Genomic DNA, 17,013 nt, shown 5'->3' with positions numbered 1-17,013 from the left:
ATTTCAGCTGTGGCCTTTCCGTCTGAAGTCAGCCACCAATGTATATTCAAATATAAGCATAGAGATGAACTGTAGCTGGGTTAGAGGTAGCCCATCAAAATTTGGCTTTGCCTCCTTGCCCATTTTTTTTGGCCTCTACATCCTGCAGCTTATCACTTCCCGCCCCCCTTTTACTGCCCTTGCCACCTGATAGGCCAAATTAAATATCTTATAGCCATTTTGAAATTTGCAGAATAGGCCAATTTAGCAATTGCTGTTTAGAATGCTTGGTCATGCAAAAATGGATATACTGGTTGATGATGTCACAACTGCCCTTTAACTCGGCTCCTAACAGTTTTAACAGTTCTCTCTCAGGCAAAATCTCACATGTTATCCAGATATGTTATATCCACTCTACCATTCTTATCTTTCTGAAGGTAGCTCTCTTGCCCATGGCAGTGAAGCAGTTCAGCAGGGATAAGGCTGGAAAATAGATCCTCTCATTTTTGAACATCTGAAATTTTATAGTAGAAGATGAAACTAAACTAGCTTTCAAATTTTCTTACCTTTCTTTTTGACCGGTGGTTGGATTCCTTCTAAAAAGAGAGAGAGAAAAAACATAAAGTAAGGTTAGTTTGCAGTTTAGGTATATTTCAATAAACTGTTCTTCTGTGTTCCAGTCATAAGCTGTTCATGTAAAAGTAAGTTATATTGGATCCACTTCTGTATGGATAGAGGATGAGGTTATGCATTAGTGGCTACCTTTTGTATGTGAGACACTATGCTGAGAAACACAAGCAGGAGATGGCTATTGCTCTCATGTTCTCCACAGGCATTTGGTTGGCTACTGTGAGATCAGGATGCTAGACAGGATGAGCCTTTGGTTTCACCTAGAGCGGATCTTCTTATGTACAGTCAGGGTACAGTCAGGGTACTAATTGCCAATGCTTTCTCTTTTACCATTAAGCACTGCTTTAGTATTAGTATCTCTGAGATAGTGAGATAGGAACGGATACCTGGGCACAGAAAAATATACAATAATGTATTAGGAGTTGGCCAGACAATAGAACAAGGATGGGAAACCTGTGTCCCTCCAGCTGTTGTTGAACTCATACTCCCATCAGCCCCTGCCAGCATGGGCAGTGGTCAAGGATGGGAATTGTAGTCCAGCAACACTTGGGGGCAGGGCACAGGTTCACCACTGCCCCTGCTGTAAATGAAGGCCCTATCCACCTATCTCAGCTCTACATGGGTCTGGGTGGGGGATGCAGAAATCAGAATTGCTCCCCTTGTGATCACAGCTCTCCTGACTGAAGTTTTCATGATGGCAGGAGCTGAGCCACCCTAGCTCTGCTACACTCTCACGTGTCACTTGAACTTGAATTCTCAATCCGCTGCACGGGCGAAAAGAGGAAGCCCAAGCCTCGTGCAAGGAGTTTTAGCATTTCTGGCTGTCAATCAATAAATGGCAACATTAATTTCTTCCCAACAACAAGGGAAGCCCCAATCGCATCAGTGGCCAACGATCAGTTAGCCCGCCCCCAACTTTGGAGTGTCCTGGCAGCTCCCACCGCAACACGTGCTCTCCATGAAGGAGAACACGCTTTGTTGGCTGATTCTTCCTACCTCATTCTCACTTCCTCTTAGCTCAACAGATTCAATATATTACATTACTCCTCTTCTGTGCCTTAAATAGTTGTGTAGGAGGGAGATCTTCAGGAAGCTGATATTTTCCTGTCATAGTACTTCAGGAGAAGTGACACTTGTTATGTTATACGATGTGTTATAGGGTTAGATCCAGACTCGCCTTCCATTCACAGAAGAAGGACTGAGATCCAGCAGAGGCTCCTGCTGTTTTTGATGGTCTCCCAACCCCCCACAAGAGTTTTGTTTGTTTGTTTTGAGGATCCAGTGGGCTGCAGGGGAAAGAGGGGAATTAGTGAATATTCCTCCCGCCTTTTTTTCCAGTAGAGCATGGGCAGAGTTCTGGATCAAGCCCACAGTTTATTTCTTTGCTGACATTCAGCTAAAAAAAATGTGGTATGTATATTCAAAATTCAAATATACAGCAAACTATACTTGATACTACTTATTTTCCTTCTGTATAACAACAAGAGGAGCAGAAGGCGTGTCCTCTGTTGATTCTGGCAACCATGTTTCCTTTCCATCCCTGCTCAGTACAGTGGTACCTTGGGTTACATACGCTTCAGGTTACAGACTCCGCTAACCCAGAAATAGTACCTTGGGTTAAGAACTTTGCTTCAAGATGAGAACAGAAATTGTGCTCCAGCGGTGTGGTGGCAGCAGGAGGCCCCTTTAGCTAAAGTGGTGCTTCAGGTTAAGAATAGTTTCAGGTTAAGAACGGACCTACAGATGAATTAAGTTCTTAACCTGAGGTACCACTGTATATTGTATTGTGTTCTTCAATCTTGGATCCCCCTGTCTTTTACTGCAACTCACGTAATCCCCAGCCAGCTTAGCCAGTAGTCAGGGGTGGTAGGAGCTCCAGTCCAACTACATCTAGGAACCCAAGGTTGAAGAACACTGGTATATTGCGTTGTCTCAAGGCCAGGTATAAGCTTTGAACGATAGCACAGGGACATTTTTGTGCTAATTTCTATACCATTTAAATTGTCCCTCTTCAGCACTCATTAAGGTGTCCTGTAATATCAGGGACCAAGGCTTTTGGTGCCAATAGGAGGCTGTTCAATCTGATTGAAAACGGATCAGGAACCTTTAAGGGCACACTTTCCCAAATCAAAATGTGGGTTTGTTTTCATTTCATTCTAGTCTCCCCTCTGTTCTGTTAAGATAACAAGTCCTGACTACTTGAGCAATGAGTTCCCAAGTATTTCTGCCATGCTCTTTTGCTTGTCAGTCTGTGTATTTGTTCAAGGGACTTAGGGAAACAATCTCTCATTTTTTCCTGCTTCTTTGGGACTTATTGCCTATAACAGCTGGAAAATAGGCAGAATCCAATATGCTTTTTCCTAATACACTGAAGGGGGTGGAGGGAATCTGCTCTTGAATTAATAAATGCCAGGCTGCTAAAGATATGGGAACTCTGCCAGAAAAAACAAACAAACAGAGCAGTCTAATTCAGGTGTTGTTATTGCAGGTTAGCATTGCATAGGATGCTCTGAAAATGAACTCAAGTTGCAAACCCTTTGGAGCTTAGTAGCTTGTGCGCATGTATTGTCTCCATTAAGCAGTATCCCTTTGACACTCACATTCAGCAGTCCAGCTTGATACTCCGTGTGTACAGCACAGGAACAAACTATCCAGCATGCCATGCAAATGATTTTAATCTACAGAGAGGATGCTCAATTAGTAGAAAGATGTATGTAATTAGCAATAAGCACTGGCAGCATACAGCTGCATTGTTCCTGCCTAATACCCATCTAATCAAACAAAGCATGTGACCTTTTATAAAGATGAGCAAAACCAACCTTTTATTTTCAAGGAAGGTGCCACTTCACCTAAACCAAAAGAGAAAAGAATAACCAGATGAATAGCAGCATAATCATATATTAGCAATAAATATATATATAACTCCATCTGGGTTATCTTCATATTTAAATGCACTCAAGCATTATGAGTTGGACAATGAAAATAGAAAGACTGAGAGATTTTTATTCTGATGCTTCTATTTTCATATGTAGATCAGGGAGTTTGTAGCTTTTTTTGGCTCATGCTTAATGGGAGTTTGAACATTATACCCATGTGGGTCAAGATACATGTGGGTCATATACACTGGAACTGCCTCCCACAATTTCCTATTCCAGTTGCACTCTTTGTGCTCCCCCAAAGGTACCACTCCCCAAACTCAGGTGGGGTGAAGGGACTGCAAAATTCCCTACATTTTTGGATCCCAAAGAGAACTTTGATGCCTTGATAACTTGAAATGTGAAACTGCAAGAACTAGTCATCGTGTATTGAGTCATCACATATTTCCTCCTAAATTTAGAATTACCGAAATCCAAACAGACCATCCTTTTTAGAATGTAGAACAAAACTAAAAATAAAATAAAAATGTATTCCATGCTAACTCTTAAAAGGTATAGGATCTCTTTCAGATTCAGGGCTTGATAAAGTTAATCTCCCAATCCAGATTTTCTAGGTGGAGTGGTTCATAATGTGAAGTTCTTAAAGTCATAAAAGTAGCCCTGAAGTTATTGTTCTGAGCTGTCTTGGTTTTGATAAATTATGACAGGCTTTCTATAATGTTCACGTTTCCCTTTGCAAGTATGTTTGCAATACCTTTGCAAACAATACCTTTGTGTTTATTTCATGATTTATACATAGTATGCTTTTCCCCAGAAGCAGTTTCTGAGATTAGAGCAGAGCCCCAAAAGCCTATTGTTGATGCATTCAAAACTAAAAAATTAAAAATTCTATTTCAAGTTTGCCAAGGATTATACTGAGGAACTGCAGAAGTACACCACAGAATAGGGTCTAGTGTCAGCAAGACCTGCTGGTTAGTATTCCACATGTAATTCTTATTTAAGAGCTTTGTGGTGGGAAAAACTGGGTACTATTTCAAACTGATTAATCTTATTTGGAGGAACCCATTTTTTAATTCCAGCTGGGTTTTAATTGTATTTCTTTTGAAGAGTGCTTTCTGAAGCTACAAAACAATACAGTCATACATCGAGTTGAATGTGCTTTGGGTTGAGCACGTTCGAGTTGCGCTCCACGGCAACCTGGAAGTAACAGAGAGCATTACTTTAGTGGTTTCACCACTCACGCATGCACAAATGCTCAAAATGATGTTATGCGCATGCGTAGAAGTGGTGAAAAGCGACCCGCGCAGTCGCATCTTACATTCGGATCCCGTTTGCGTCCCCAGGTATGACAGTAATGACTAGAATCACAGAATTGTAGAGTTGGAAGGACCCATAAGGCTCATCTAGTCCAACCCCCTGCAATGCAGGAATCTTTTGCCCAATGTGGAGCTCAAACCCATGACCCTGAGATTAAGAATCTTATGTTCTACTGACTGAATAATAGGCATTACATACGTCACTTGTGACCCAAGTACCTATTCACTACAAAACTGATTATCGTTTGATGTTCCATTAACAGAGTGTCACAGTAGACTGCAGTCAGGGGTAATGCACTTTAATTACAATCCTAAAGCAACAGAAACACATGCCTACAGATGCCCAAGTTGCTGGCTATGCGTACCTGCATTGCAGGAGTTTTTGAAGTGAAATTAACAAAAGGTTTTAAAAAGTGCTAGTTATGTGCTAAGGAGTTCCATTAGAGTTGCACAGGAGACAACAGATATCAGCTTTTTACTTCTTCTGTTTAAGTAGCCCCTGTCACATTGCAACAAAATAATCAAAAGCCTCTTTGGGCTTGCAGAGTTAGTTGTGCAGTTTCCCTGGATTCCAGCCAGTGTTTTTATTGCCTAGACCACAGGTAGCACATTAGAACTCAACCGCTATTGTCAGTTCCAGCCACAATGCCAACTACTACTCAATATCAAATACGAGGTTGGTCTTTGAATTCTAATGCCCATTCATTGCTCAAAGGGTATACAAAATTAAGTAGAGAGCCTTGGGAATAGTTGCTACTGTTCCTTGAAGTTAATTCTTTGGCTGTATGCTTGCATTGTACTTTTCCAGTTTTTGTATAATCTAGCACAACTAGAGTTTTAAGTAAAAATAACGGCAACATTGTAATTCTGGCCTCCTTTCCATAACTGGAGTATTAAATACCATACAAGAGCTGTTCAAATGAGAGGTCAGCTGTCAGGCTATAGTGGTCACTTGATGAATTCTTGCCTCTTAGCTATCTATTTTTCTTGACCCTACTGGACGGCAGGATAAGAATGCAGCTGTATAAAACCAATCACTTGAAAGCATCTGGTTAAAGAATACCTCTTTCACTCTCATCTTCATCTTCAAATATGAGGTCGGTCAATAATGAAAGAAAGCCATACACCCAGTCTGTTGTATCTTCCACTGCACCATGTACAAGTCTCAGTGGATCAGTGGTGAGCTTGTTTACAGATTGCCCTGAATGCAAAATATAAATAAGAGAAGTTTGGGAAATAAAACACATTAATTTGACTGACTGATTGATAGCCTTTCGATTAAAAAAAGTTGAATTCTCTAAAAAGTTGACTTTGATGAAGCAATCCTAAATGTGTGGGTGCCTTTTCTTTTGTAGACAACAGATGTGATCCACAAAAATGTGAGCATATTTAAGGGCACCAATAATTTGCCCCTGGCCAGATATGCTAAATACACAGGCAGATTGTTGCCTACCTATTACCACAGACCCTGTTTTGGATCAGGAAGAGTATCTTTAAAAAGTGAAGTGCCCTAACAAATAATCTAGTTACCATACGACGACTTTACTGCCTCAGCTCAGTTCCTATAACCTCAGGGTAGCTAAGATCAGAAGTTACGTTAGTATAAAGCCAATTGGCTTGTTGCTGAATTAGTGATTCTGCCATCGCAGGTCAACTTCTAACAGATATTCTTCTTCAGTCTTCCAGGAAACAAACTTTCTTGCTTCCCATTCCACAGATGGATACAACCCGAACCAATTTGCTGTTTATTAAAATGCCACATGGATTCTATTTGCACTTCTTCAGAGAACCAAAGCTTTGGCCTAGAGGCAGCCTGTCTATGTATCTAGCATAGACTGGAATAAACCATTGTTATGCTTCCATTATTTGTACAATACTGTATAAAACATATGGAATGAAAAATAAAGTATAATGAAAAATAAAATCTGATTAAGAGAATTGTAAGTCAGCTGTGATACAACTGGAAGGCAGAACTGTGGTAAACAAAAGGGGAATAGCGCTAGGAATGATGTGTGAGATATACGTATGTACATACATACATACATACATACATGCATATATAATCCTGGGTGTCCAGGTTCGTAGGTCATCAATAAAACAATAAATCACCCAAGGCCAGTGAAGTTAACTCTTTATTCAAGGGAACAAATCACAGCTCAGGCCAAATAGTCTCAGCAACTCTTGCCAGGAGGTCTTGCCCCAATGAAGAAGTTGCGAGGACTGAAGGTCCACACCTTTCCTCCGCTCTCTAAGGCTCCTCCCCTGGTTCCTTCCCAGGGGAGGTAGAAAGAGGTAGAAAATGAAGGTTAAAATAAAATGCTGGAAGAAGAAGTAGATAGATAGATGATAGATATAGATAATAGATAGAAAGATGATAGATGATAGAAAGAAAGAAAGAAAGAAATAATGACATACAAGTACTCTAATAAAATATGGCATAATGAATTTAATAATGTTTTAAGAACAGTGTTTGATATGGGTGCACAGTAATAAATTGGCTTCTTGCTGCCCAACAAATGGCTGATGGAATGCGAGGCGAGCCAGTCCCAACCCCTTCTAAGATAGGTATCTGATGTTGCAAACCTGACACACTAATTCCAAGTCCAGTGTCAGGCTTCATTTGCAAATGATCTCAATAGCTATGATTCAACTCCAGAAACCATGTGCATAGCACACCTTTGTGTATATGGTACTTCATCCAACAAGAAAACACACACACAAAAGCCTGCCCAGTTCTACACACACATCACCTTTGATAGAATGCAGAGATTGTCAACACACTGTGTCAGGTGTGGGGAACCTTTGCCCCCCCCCCACGCTGTTGCTGAACTACAACTCCCATCAGCCCCAGCAAGCATGACCAGTGGCCCTACGTAGTTTTCAAAGGCATTAAAACGACTTTTCTTTTTTAAAAGACGAAGAAGATGGCATTTATGTGCAAATAAACCCTATCTATTAATCATATTTATACCACCCTTTACCCCAAGGAACTGAGAGCAGCTTACATGTGATTCCCAGGTGTCTTCGGTTCAGCATTTGAGCTGTATTTTTTCAACCATTCTCAGAGCTCAGTTACAGTGTACTTAAGCTGAAGTATTTAATGTGATTTAATGCCAATTCGCAAATGTACACATAACATTTGTTTTCTCTCCACGACGACTTCCCACTGAGTGTGCAAATTGACTCCATTTACAAGCATTGTGTTTGAAGTGCTATGAAAGTTTGCTTTGTGCTGCTTGACTTGCTATGGTTCATTCATGCATGCAAGCCCCTACTTAATTTTACAGTTATCAAATATAAATAAATGGATGTGTGACCCAGTCCTAATAGCTCCATTCTCTTCAATCCGACTACATTGGCTTAATATTTAAGTCTTAAATCTCCCTCCCGGTCTTCCTTAACTGCTTTGTGGATCGGCACTTGTGTCGGTTTTACTCATTTTACCTCAGAGCATTTAGTTCTCAACAATGTATACTGCAGGTTTATTATGGAGTGTCTATATATGTCCTGTAATTTGGAAAAAACAAAAACAAAAACCCTTTGCAGCAGTTGTGCAACTCAATACGATCAAAGAGCATGACAGATATGTTTGAAACGTGGAAAAAAAATAAAAAATGGGTTCCTTGCCTCTAGGGATCTCAGCTTTCCCCACATCTTTGTCAATATCAAGTTGATGTATTCCTACGAGAACAAAATACACATGAAGTAAGAGTAAGAAGAGGAAAAGTTAAACCTGCCTTCCCAAGCCCCTCCCCCGTTGGCTTCCCACTACCCAGTCCTTCTACTGCCTTCCCAACCCCCCCAGGATTACTGAGCAGTGGGGATGAGGGGCTCACTTGTTATTATCCTTATGGGCATCCAGGGACACTGCAAAGCAAAGTGTCTGCCTGGTGCCATCTACCATCTTTATATCCCAAGCATGCCTATGGGGCCCAAAGGCATTAAAGGAAATGAATGTGATAGGGGATAGGGACCAGTGCTTCACTTTGAAATGATCCCAGCTGCCCAGAGGGAGGGGAAAAAACCTAAAAATCAAAAGGAGTTTTTTGGGCAGCAAGGATGGTATCTGTAGGTACACTGGGAAATCCCAGGGTAAGGCTACATACATTTTATATATGCCATTTTATCTATCCCCTAAATTTTCCTGGTGAATGCTACCCTTCCAATCTACAGAATATTCCAGGTCAATTTTGAAGATACACTGAAGAAATGGGGAATTGAGAAACAGGGCCTGTTACATGTAGGAAAGCAGGGTCATATTTCACTTCAGTTGCAAGGTAATTGGAGTTGTTACATGTTATAAGTGAAGACCAATGGAAACATCTTCCACAATATTTGCACATTTCACCAGAAGACCAACCTCTGGATTTGGGCCAGGGCAATGCTTCCAAATTTTCCTATGGAATGAAATATTACATAATATAAGGCTATACAAAGTCCTTAACAGCTTGGGACCAGTTGACTTCCAAGGTTGCCTTGTGCACTATGTGTCTACTTGACAGCTTCAGTCTGTGGACCTGGCACTACTACAGGTGCCCCATGATACTCTGTGCACAGTTGTAAGAAATTATTATTTTAGTATGGCAGCAGCTACACTTTGGATCTCTGTGCCTACTGACATTAGGCAAACACTTTTGCTGTACTCTTTCTAGTACATGCTTAAAACATTTTTGTTGAGGCAAGTCTATCCAGACACATAGATGCTGATGCATTTTAATCTCTTTTACTGTTAATTTTAAAAGCTTAAATTTTTTTAAAAATTATCTAAATGATTAATGTCAATTTAAAGTGTTTTAATTGACCATTTTACAGTTCTTGTAAAATGCTTAGAGGTTTTGTTACAATTAAGCTGCATATAAACTTTGTTATATACAATAAAATAAAATATGATGAAATAAGATAAGATGAAAGGTTATATAGCTGGATCTGCAGATGCAGGTCTATGCAGGGCTTTGTGGATAAAAGTTTATTTGCCTGATTCTCAAGGCTGGCTAGTTCTGCATTCCACATGAGATCCAGCCACCTTGGAAAATAGGCAAAGAACCAAGGAAGAGAATCATTCCACCTGAAGTTCCAGCACCTGAAAGATTCTTAATTGTCAAAATAGCTGGATGGTCCAGCATATAAGCAAGTTTTATCTGTCCCTTTGCCACCTCCAATTATCGATACTAGATTAGGGCTGAAACAAATGCAAATAGACAAATTCACTTTCAAAATGCATTTGAGAGTCACACCACAAAGTTCACAATGCCTGCAGAATCAACAAAGAGTCGCTTTAAAAACAAACCCCCTGTAATGCAGGAATATGCAGTTGTCCCATAATGGGATTTAACCTGCAACTTTGGCATTATCAGTACTAAACTCTAACTAACCAAGCTATCCATGTCTAGTCTTAGTCAGAATTAGATCTGCCAGAAGTTCCATTACTTTCTTTCTTTCTGAATTTAAATCAGACTTCTTCATATATTTTTTTTAAAGAAGTAGATACCTACCCCCCCCCTCAATTAATTGCCAGTAAGTCAAGTCAAATGCAAGTTTAACATAGTATTTGAGCCATATCAGGCAAAATTCAAAATTATGCCTTTAGAGAGCTTGTGCTGCCCATTTGCTGCAAGAAAGTTGGGAATTTGTTTTGATTTTCTTTGATAAACACATTCAATATGGGCAAAGGTTTTCTTTATCTTCTAGAAATTGCTGTGAGGATTAAGCAATGCTGAATCTCATGAAACCCCAGATGGATTTGAAAACTAGTTCTCATGCTTATTATATCCAAATTGGATTAATCTGTTTCTTTGTCTGTGGTGTTCCATCACTGTTGCTGCAAGGACTGCGGTTTGGTCCAAAACGTGACACCAAAAATGATTGTATATTCCCAAAGGAAACAGCCACACAAAATACACTTCTCCAACTCTGAATTATTTGTCTCACTTTTTCTTCCTAAGTAGCACAATCTTAAGCAGGTTTACCTGGAATTAAACACCACTGCATTTAGTGGGCGTAGTCCACAGGTAGCCCAAATGATAACCGCCAGACACTGTGGATTACAACTCCCATTATCCCTGACCATTGGCTATGTTAGCCGAGACTGATGGGCGCTGTAGTCAAAACATCTTGAGGGCAAAACACTGGCTTTTCCTGCCCTAGTTGGTATGGTTAGGATTGCTGCTCAAATTATTTTAAAATAAAATCTTAGATGTTTTTAGTTAATGAACTGGTAATGAACTGGTAGAGCCACACACTGGGGCCTCATAGTTTGAAGTACAACACACGCGTTGCTCAAAATCCATAAGAAGATCTCAACCTGAGCATTTTATATTGCTATTTTGCATTTTGTCACAAAGCAATTTTGTTTTAGATTCTACCACATCACCACTCGATGCAAGTCTAGTCAGTTTTGTTCCATTCAAGAATGCACCTCATATGTGTCAAACAGTTTGCCTGAATTCTCCATTTATATCGTATTAATACAAAGCTTTTTAAAAAGCTTCTGCCACCTCCCAATATACTTTTCTCTGTTTCTCTTTCTAGTCCTGGAAACAAAAGCCCCTAAAATCTGATTTATAATGAGAAATTAGAGAAATGTGCAGGCTTGATTTAGCCCACCACAGCTCATAGATGTTCCCAAACTTTTGGATGAAGGGATCTGTACAATCCTGGCCTGACAGTGGCTGGAGAAGCTGCCAACCTGACTGAGCTAGAGCTAGAAGAAAGTCCTTTTTCTGGCTATGGGGAATCTGATGCAAGCTCCATATCCAGCCATACCTGAAGTCACATGGCCATGGCAGGATGTGGGGGGGGGGACAAGTGTCTTACACAATGGATATCATTCAGTTGGGTGAAGCTTACAAAACAATCTTCATGAGAGGCTAGAGACAACCTGAATGGCAGAGCCATCATTGCATCTGAAGAACTGCTAAGTTGGGAAGGCAAATTTGAGGGCCCTGTGTGGGATTTGTGGGGGTTTTGATCCCATGAATGCAAAGCCTCTGGTACTCCAGTCTATCTGGCTGAGGGGAGATCTATCTCTCCACCAACGGGAGCATTGCTGGCAGCAGCTTCCTATCTACTATGGCAGACTTGGCAGAACCTCCCCCCTCCTTCCATCTTGTTCTTCGGCCATGACTTTTGACTTGGGTGTTATTTGTTTAGCTGTTTGAAGAAAGGTCATCCCTTGATGAGTATGCAAATTTCAAAACAAATCTAGAAATTCACAATAGTTCAGCACAGCCCTAATGAGTTCTCACATAGAAGCATGTAAATGACTAACAGATTGGTCTGTGCAAATTATTTTGCTTAATTTTCTAATTTTAATGAGAGCACAGTGGATTAAACCTTGGTCTTCAGTTCATTTCTGTGATTGTTAAATAATTAGAAGAGTCATATTTTAACTGGCTTTGGATGGATTGCAAAGATTTGTTTAATAATTGATTTTTTTCAATTATATGTGAAGATATCAGTATATTGAGTGCAATTAAAATAACTGTACAAATGAGGGTACTTTATGCAGACAGATTTATTTATTAGATACAATCTAATTCCCTAATAATGGCAAGCTATTGTATGTGTGAATCCTTTTAGACTAATTTCTGTCAGACATGAAAGATATTTAAAGCATTTCAATAGAGTGAGTACTCAGAAGCATTTTAGTAGAGCTTGCTTGCCTGCCTGCCTGAAATGAATATACAGTGTTTCACCTAATTAATATTTTGAAAGACTTACATCATTAATGGTATTTAAAAGAAGACCAGTGTATCTTATATGAACCTGTTAAATTGAGTAGACCATTAGAGCTATCCCATATCTTGCTTATTGAATTCCATTTAAGTACATGAGGAACACAAACCTTCTACATTTGAAAAACCCCTCAGAAAATCAGAGGGTTTGATCCGATTAACATTTAAGGGAATAATCTGCTGACATCATCTCACAAAGAAAAATAAATCAGCACATATGTGTGTGTGTGTGTACATACACACATACACAAATTCTTTGAAACAACCTATGAGAAACATATTTAGCATAATGTTTTCTGCTCTAGACTGTTTATAACTTATTTCTTATCTCTTTGTCCTGCCTGACACTGTAGTACCCCATCACTGGGAATGCAGAAGCTAACATCTACAGTATTGTACAATAAACTGATGGGAATATTCTAGGGGAAAGCTTGTACCTCCCACTTTCCCCAGGACACCATGTTAACCACTAATCATCTACATTTGCAGGCCTAAAATAACATTCGTGATGTCAATATAATGGCAACCTCTGGATATAAATACCAGCTGACTGTACTGAATCTTTTAAAATTAGACAATATACTATTTTCAATTGTTCACTCCCACACTTAGCTTGGAAATAGCAGTCATTTAGTGGTTCTCAGAAGGACCTTACAAACTGTATCTACTTTGAAAGTGATTACCTTACATTTTGTAAGATATACGAGTCTCACCTGCCAGGGTTTTGTAATCTACCAAGTCGAACATGACAATGGCCACAGCTGACCAGGTAACAATGAGTGCAGCGACAAGTAGCCATGCTGCTGGTGAGCTGAATGTGGTGGCAAAGTCTTCTGAAACTTTCTTGGACACTTTCACATGTGGCATGGGGACTGTTCCATTCTTGTTGTCTATCACTGTAGTGGTGGACACAGGTCCTAAGAAAAAGGTAAAAGAGATGATATAAATGCACAAGTCTTGACGGTTGCACCTCCCAGCATTAAGGAAACATTTATACATATGTAGAATTTAAGGCACAATAAAAAAATGAGATTTTGCTCTCAGAGCTCAACAATAACAAAGCTGTCGATGGAATCATGAGAAGAAAATTCAAATTGCATATATCTATAGCAGAGCTTGTTTGAAGGACTGGATCACCATGGCTTAGTTCTGGAAACTGCCTTCAGTTCCAGAACAGGTCGAAGGCTTTTGAGCATGAACACATGTTCTCTGTCTTGCCACAAATTAACAACATCTGCTGTAGTCTCCACATTTAGGAATATTGGGGCTAGGGTTCAAATTAAACCAAAATAAGTCTTATTGTACAAGCCAAAGGCCATGACAAAGCCCTACACACACTGTCAGGAAAAGAAATAACTATATAAAAAATAGAGCCACTGCCTGAAGTCTAGGGTTCATAAGCTGTAGGGCATGATTGCCTGACACCTTTCAAGTCCTGGCATTTCTCCAGATTCTACTATAGTTTAAGAAATTAAGCACTGATCAGAAGCAGTAAGTATTTAACTTACAAATGGGCAATCTAACAGCATGCTATTATGTACGCAAGTGCAAAGATAACTGAATTCTTATAACACGCTGACACAGCTGCTGTGTTCCATCACATTACTTCCACAGAAAATAAATTTAACATGGTGAAGATGTCTCAATTGCCCCTTGACCCTTGTATTTAACTAAAATCCTCAACAGAGTTTGATTCCCCCCAAAAAAGTCATAAAATGTTCATGGTGCAAGTGAAATAATGCGAAATGAAGGCTACACATCAACTTTATTTTTGACTTTTTAAAAATTGGACCCTGCCTTTTCCCTAAGGAGCTCAGTGTATTGTGGACTGCATTACACACTTGTATCTTCACAACAACTCATTGAAGTAAGGTTTGTATGAAAGAGAAAGATTGGCTCAATATCACCCAGCAACCATCATGGCAGAAATTTCTACCCAAGTCTCCCTAGTACAAGTCCAATGTGTTATTTTGCCTCATCACATTATTTCTCTAAATATATGCAGATCTAAAGTTATACATTTAAATGATTCCAGACCCTTGGAATAATAATTTTAAAAATCACAACATGTCTATCTAACTGGTAACCCCCGAACGTCTTTCAAAATATGAGAGCTAGCTAAGCTGAAGCTCAAGGCTAGATTTCAGCAAAATATAGTAAGGTAATGCCATATGCCAATTTCAAGAAAGTCATCGCCACCTGTCAGCTGGCTAAGTGATAGCTACATCGTTATGACACACTAGTATTTAGTATACTTCCATTTTAGCAGTTAAGAACACTATATTCTGCACACAGTTCAAGAGAGCGGTAGTCTCTGGTTTCATTATATAATATTCCATAGTGCTAAAATTAAAATACTTAAAAGCAACAAGCAGAAGGGTACTTTCACATGTTTTTCTCTACTCTAACTACCCCAACCCCACCTTTTTGTTTTTTGTAATGGGAGTGGTGATGCCTACATACATCCACACAGTCTGCACCAGTTCTCCATTCAGTTGGCAATGCCAGCAGTCCATTGTGAGCCTCTGTGTAGCTCTGATTGGCTAAATGTTGTCACTGTTGCCAGGATAATGTCCAGGTTGAAGACCAATAAGGCACCAAAGCTGCATCCAATCAGATCCGGCCATGTGACTTGATGGCAAAGCTTCTTAAATAGGCATCGTACTCACTCTAAATGATTTCTTTTGCCCTCTGTGAGCCACAGCTGTGCCATGTATTTAAGGCACTCTTATACCACTTTAGATGATGCCTTCCCCTAAAGGATCCTGGGAGCTGTAGTTTGTTAAGGATACTGAGATGTTTTAGGACACCCCCTTACAGAGCAACAATTCTCAGAGCAGTTTAACGATCTTCTTCACAGAAAACTCTGGGATTCTTTGGAAGGAGCCGTGGCTATTAATAAAGTGGTATATAAGTGCTTTAAATGTATGGCTGATTGGTTACACAATGATATCAATGTTACCCAGATAGAGAATTATTTTGGGAGAAGGAGAAGCAGCAGACATTTGGACTGTGAACCCCGGAGAAGAGATGTGAAAAAGGACCACTTTTGCGGTCTCTCTAAAAATGTTTCGGATTCTTCCAAAGCCTTTATTCCTTGGCTTTAAAAGCTGCCAAGGAAGATTAACTATCTTCATATTGATAAAGAAGTAATCAACCCGACAACAATTGTTTTCAAAGCTACAGAAAGCCCAAGAATTCACACTTTCCTAGTGATCCATTTTAGGAATGTCCTAGTAATTGTATGTTTTTACATTATGTGGATTAATGCACTACCATTTAATAGTCTGCAAAAATATAGCACTAAAACAAATTCCGCATTCAAAAGATTGTAAGGTTGGGTACAGAGGGAAAATGATGAAGATGGTGTCCCATTAGAATTCAAGTGCTATTTTCACAGATTGCCTATTACCCTCAGAGCTAAAATCTTGGAAGCACTTGACTTTCTTATATTAGAAGGTGAGATGCTTATGGAATGCTTCACTATCAAATCCCTCCACAATTTTACAGGATAAAATGTGAATTTACTTTTCTAGAAATGTTTGCTATGAGTACTGTTAGAATCCATGGCTCTTCGGGGCTGAATTTTTGAAGTGGGTAGCAGGTTGGGAGTGAAGGAAGAGGTAGTGGTGCTGCAGTTGTAGAAACCTATTTTCACATCTAAGGAAGTATCTTGACCTCTTTGTGTAAATAAAATAATTTAGCATGCATCCTAGGGTTAAGAAGCCCTAGCAAGGCTCAAGTCCTCATGAAAATAATTTGATTCTCTGTTCAGTTCAGTATTTCAACATGTCTGCTATACTAGGGGGTGGGGAGAGTACAACTTGGTACATATTGGGACAGTAGCACTTCTAATAGGTGCTATAAGGCAGAGTCTATGGGAAAGGTAGGCAAGGTTTCTTGGGATGCTCAAGGCATCATTACAATGTCCTCTACTGGCAGCAGATGCCTGCTGGTCTTGCACCAAGCCTAGGCATTCAGTTTTGACTGACTGGTATCCAGGAGGATCAAGACACCTTGAAGGCCCACAGTCATGGACTGGAAGTCAATCTTCACAATTGGAGCTATTGTCCTTACAATCATTTGTGAAGATCACAGACTCCCTCAGTCTCGCCACAGAAGATTCTAATGGTTTTCAGAGCTGACAAAAGCTATTCTAATTGGCCTCCTTGTCAGCTCGGCAGTTCTAACCCATTTTGCTTTTGTACACAATTTCCCTTGTTCTTTGTCCTCTTTTCATCTCACATTCCTTTCAAACATCCCAATGCTGATCAAGTGATTTGTTTTACACTCAAGATTTCTAACTTGTGATGTCGTGTAAGCCGAACAAGATTGGCATGCTACATAGCTTTTGCCACTTACATGAAATGTGGTCTTATTTATGAATGATGCATTTGGTTCATGAATACTGTCTCATATACTTAGATACAATCCATATGCTTATTTCTTTTTCATTTTAAATACATCTCATATTCCATG

The 17,013-nt window shown here is 39.7% G+C and overlaps 1 protein-coding gene across 1 annotated transcript in view; it reads right to left on the bottom strand.

The window, feature by feature from the left end:
* The window catches only part of TRDN (triadin), a 167,925-nt gene that overhangs the window by 133,124 nt on the left and 17,788 nt on the right, over positions 1-17,013 (bottom strand). Inside the window, exons 2-6 of the mRNA XM_081904766.1 lie at positions 13,248-13,451; positions 8,429-8,482; positions 5,865-6,002; positions 3,429-3,458; positions 546-575 (exon numbers count right to left, since the gene is read on the bottom strand). Of these exons, the coding sequence (XP_081760892.1) occupies positions 546-575; positions 3,429-3,458; positions 5,865-6,002; positions 8,429-8,482; positions 13,248-13,451 (456 nt within the window). The remainder of the gene's footprint in view (positions 1-545; positions 576-3,428; positions 3,459-5,864; positions 6,003-8,428; positions 8,483-13,247; positions 13,452-17,013) is intronic.

This window comes from Podarcis melisellensis (genome assembly GCF_964234715.1).
Source record: "Podarcis melisellensis genome assembly, chromosome: 3".
Classification (NCBI taxonomy): Eukaryota; Metazoa; Chordata; class Lepidosauria; order Squamata; family Lacertidae; genus Podarcis; species Podarcis melisellensis.
Note: the sequence above shows the minus strand (reverse complement) of the source record. Positions and strands in the feature narration are given on the sequence as shown.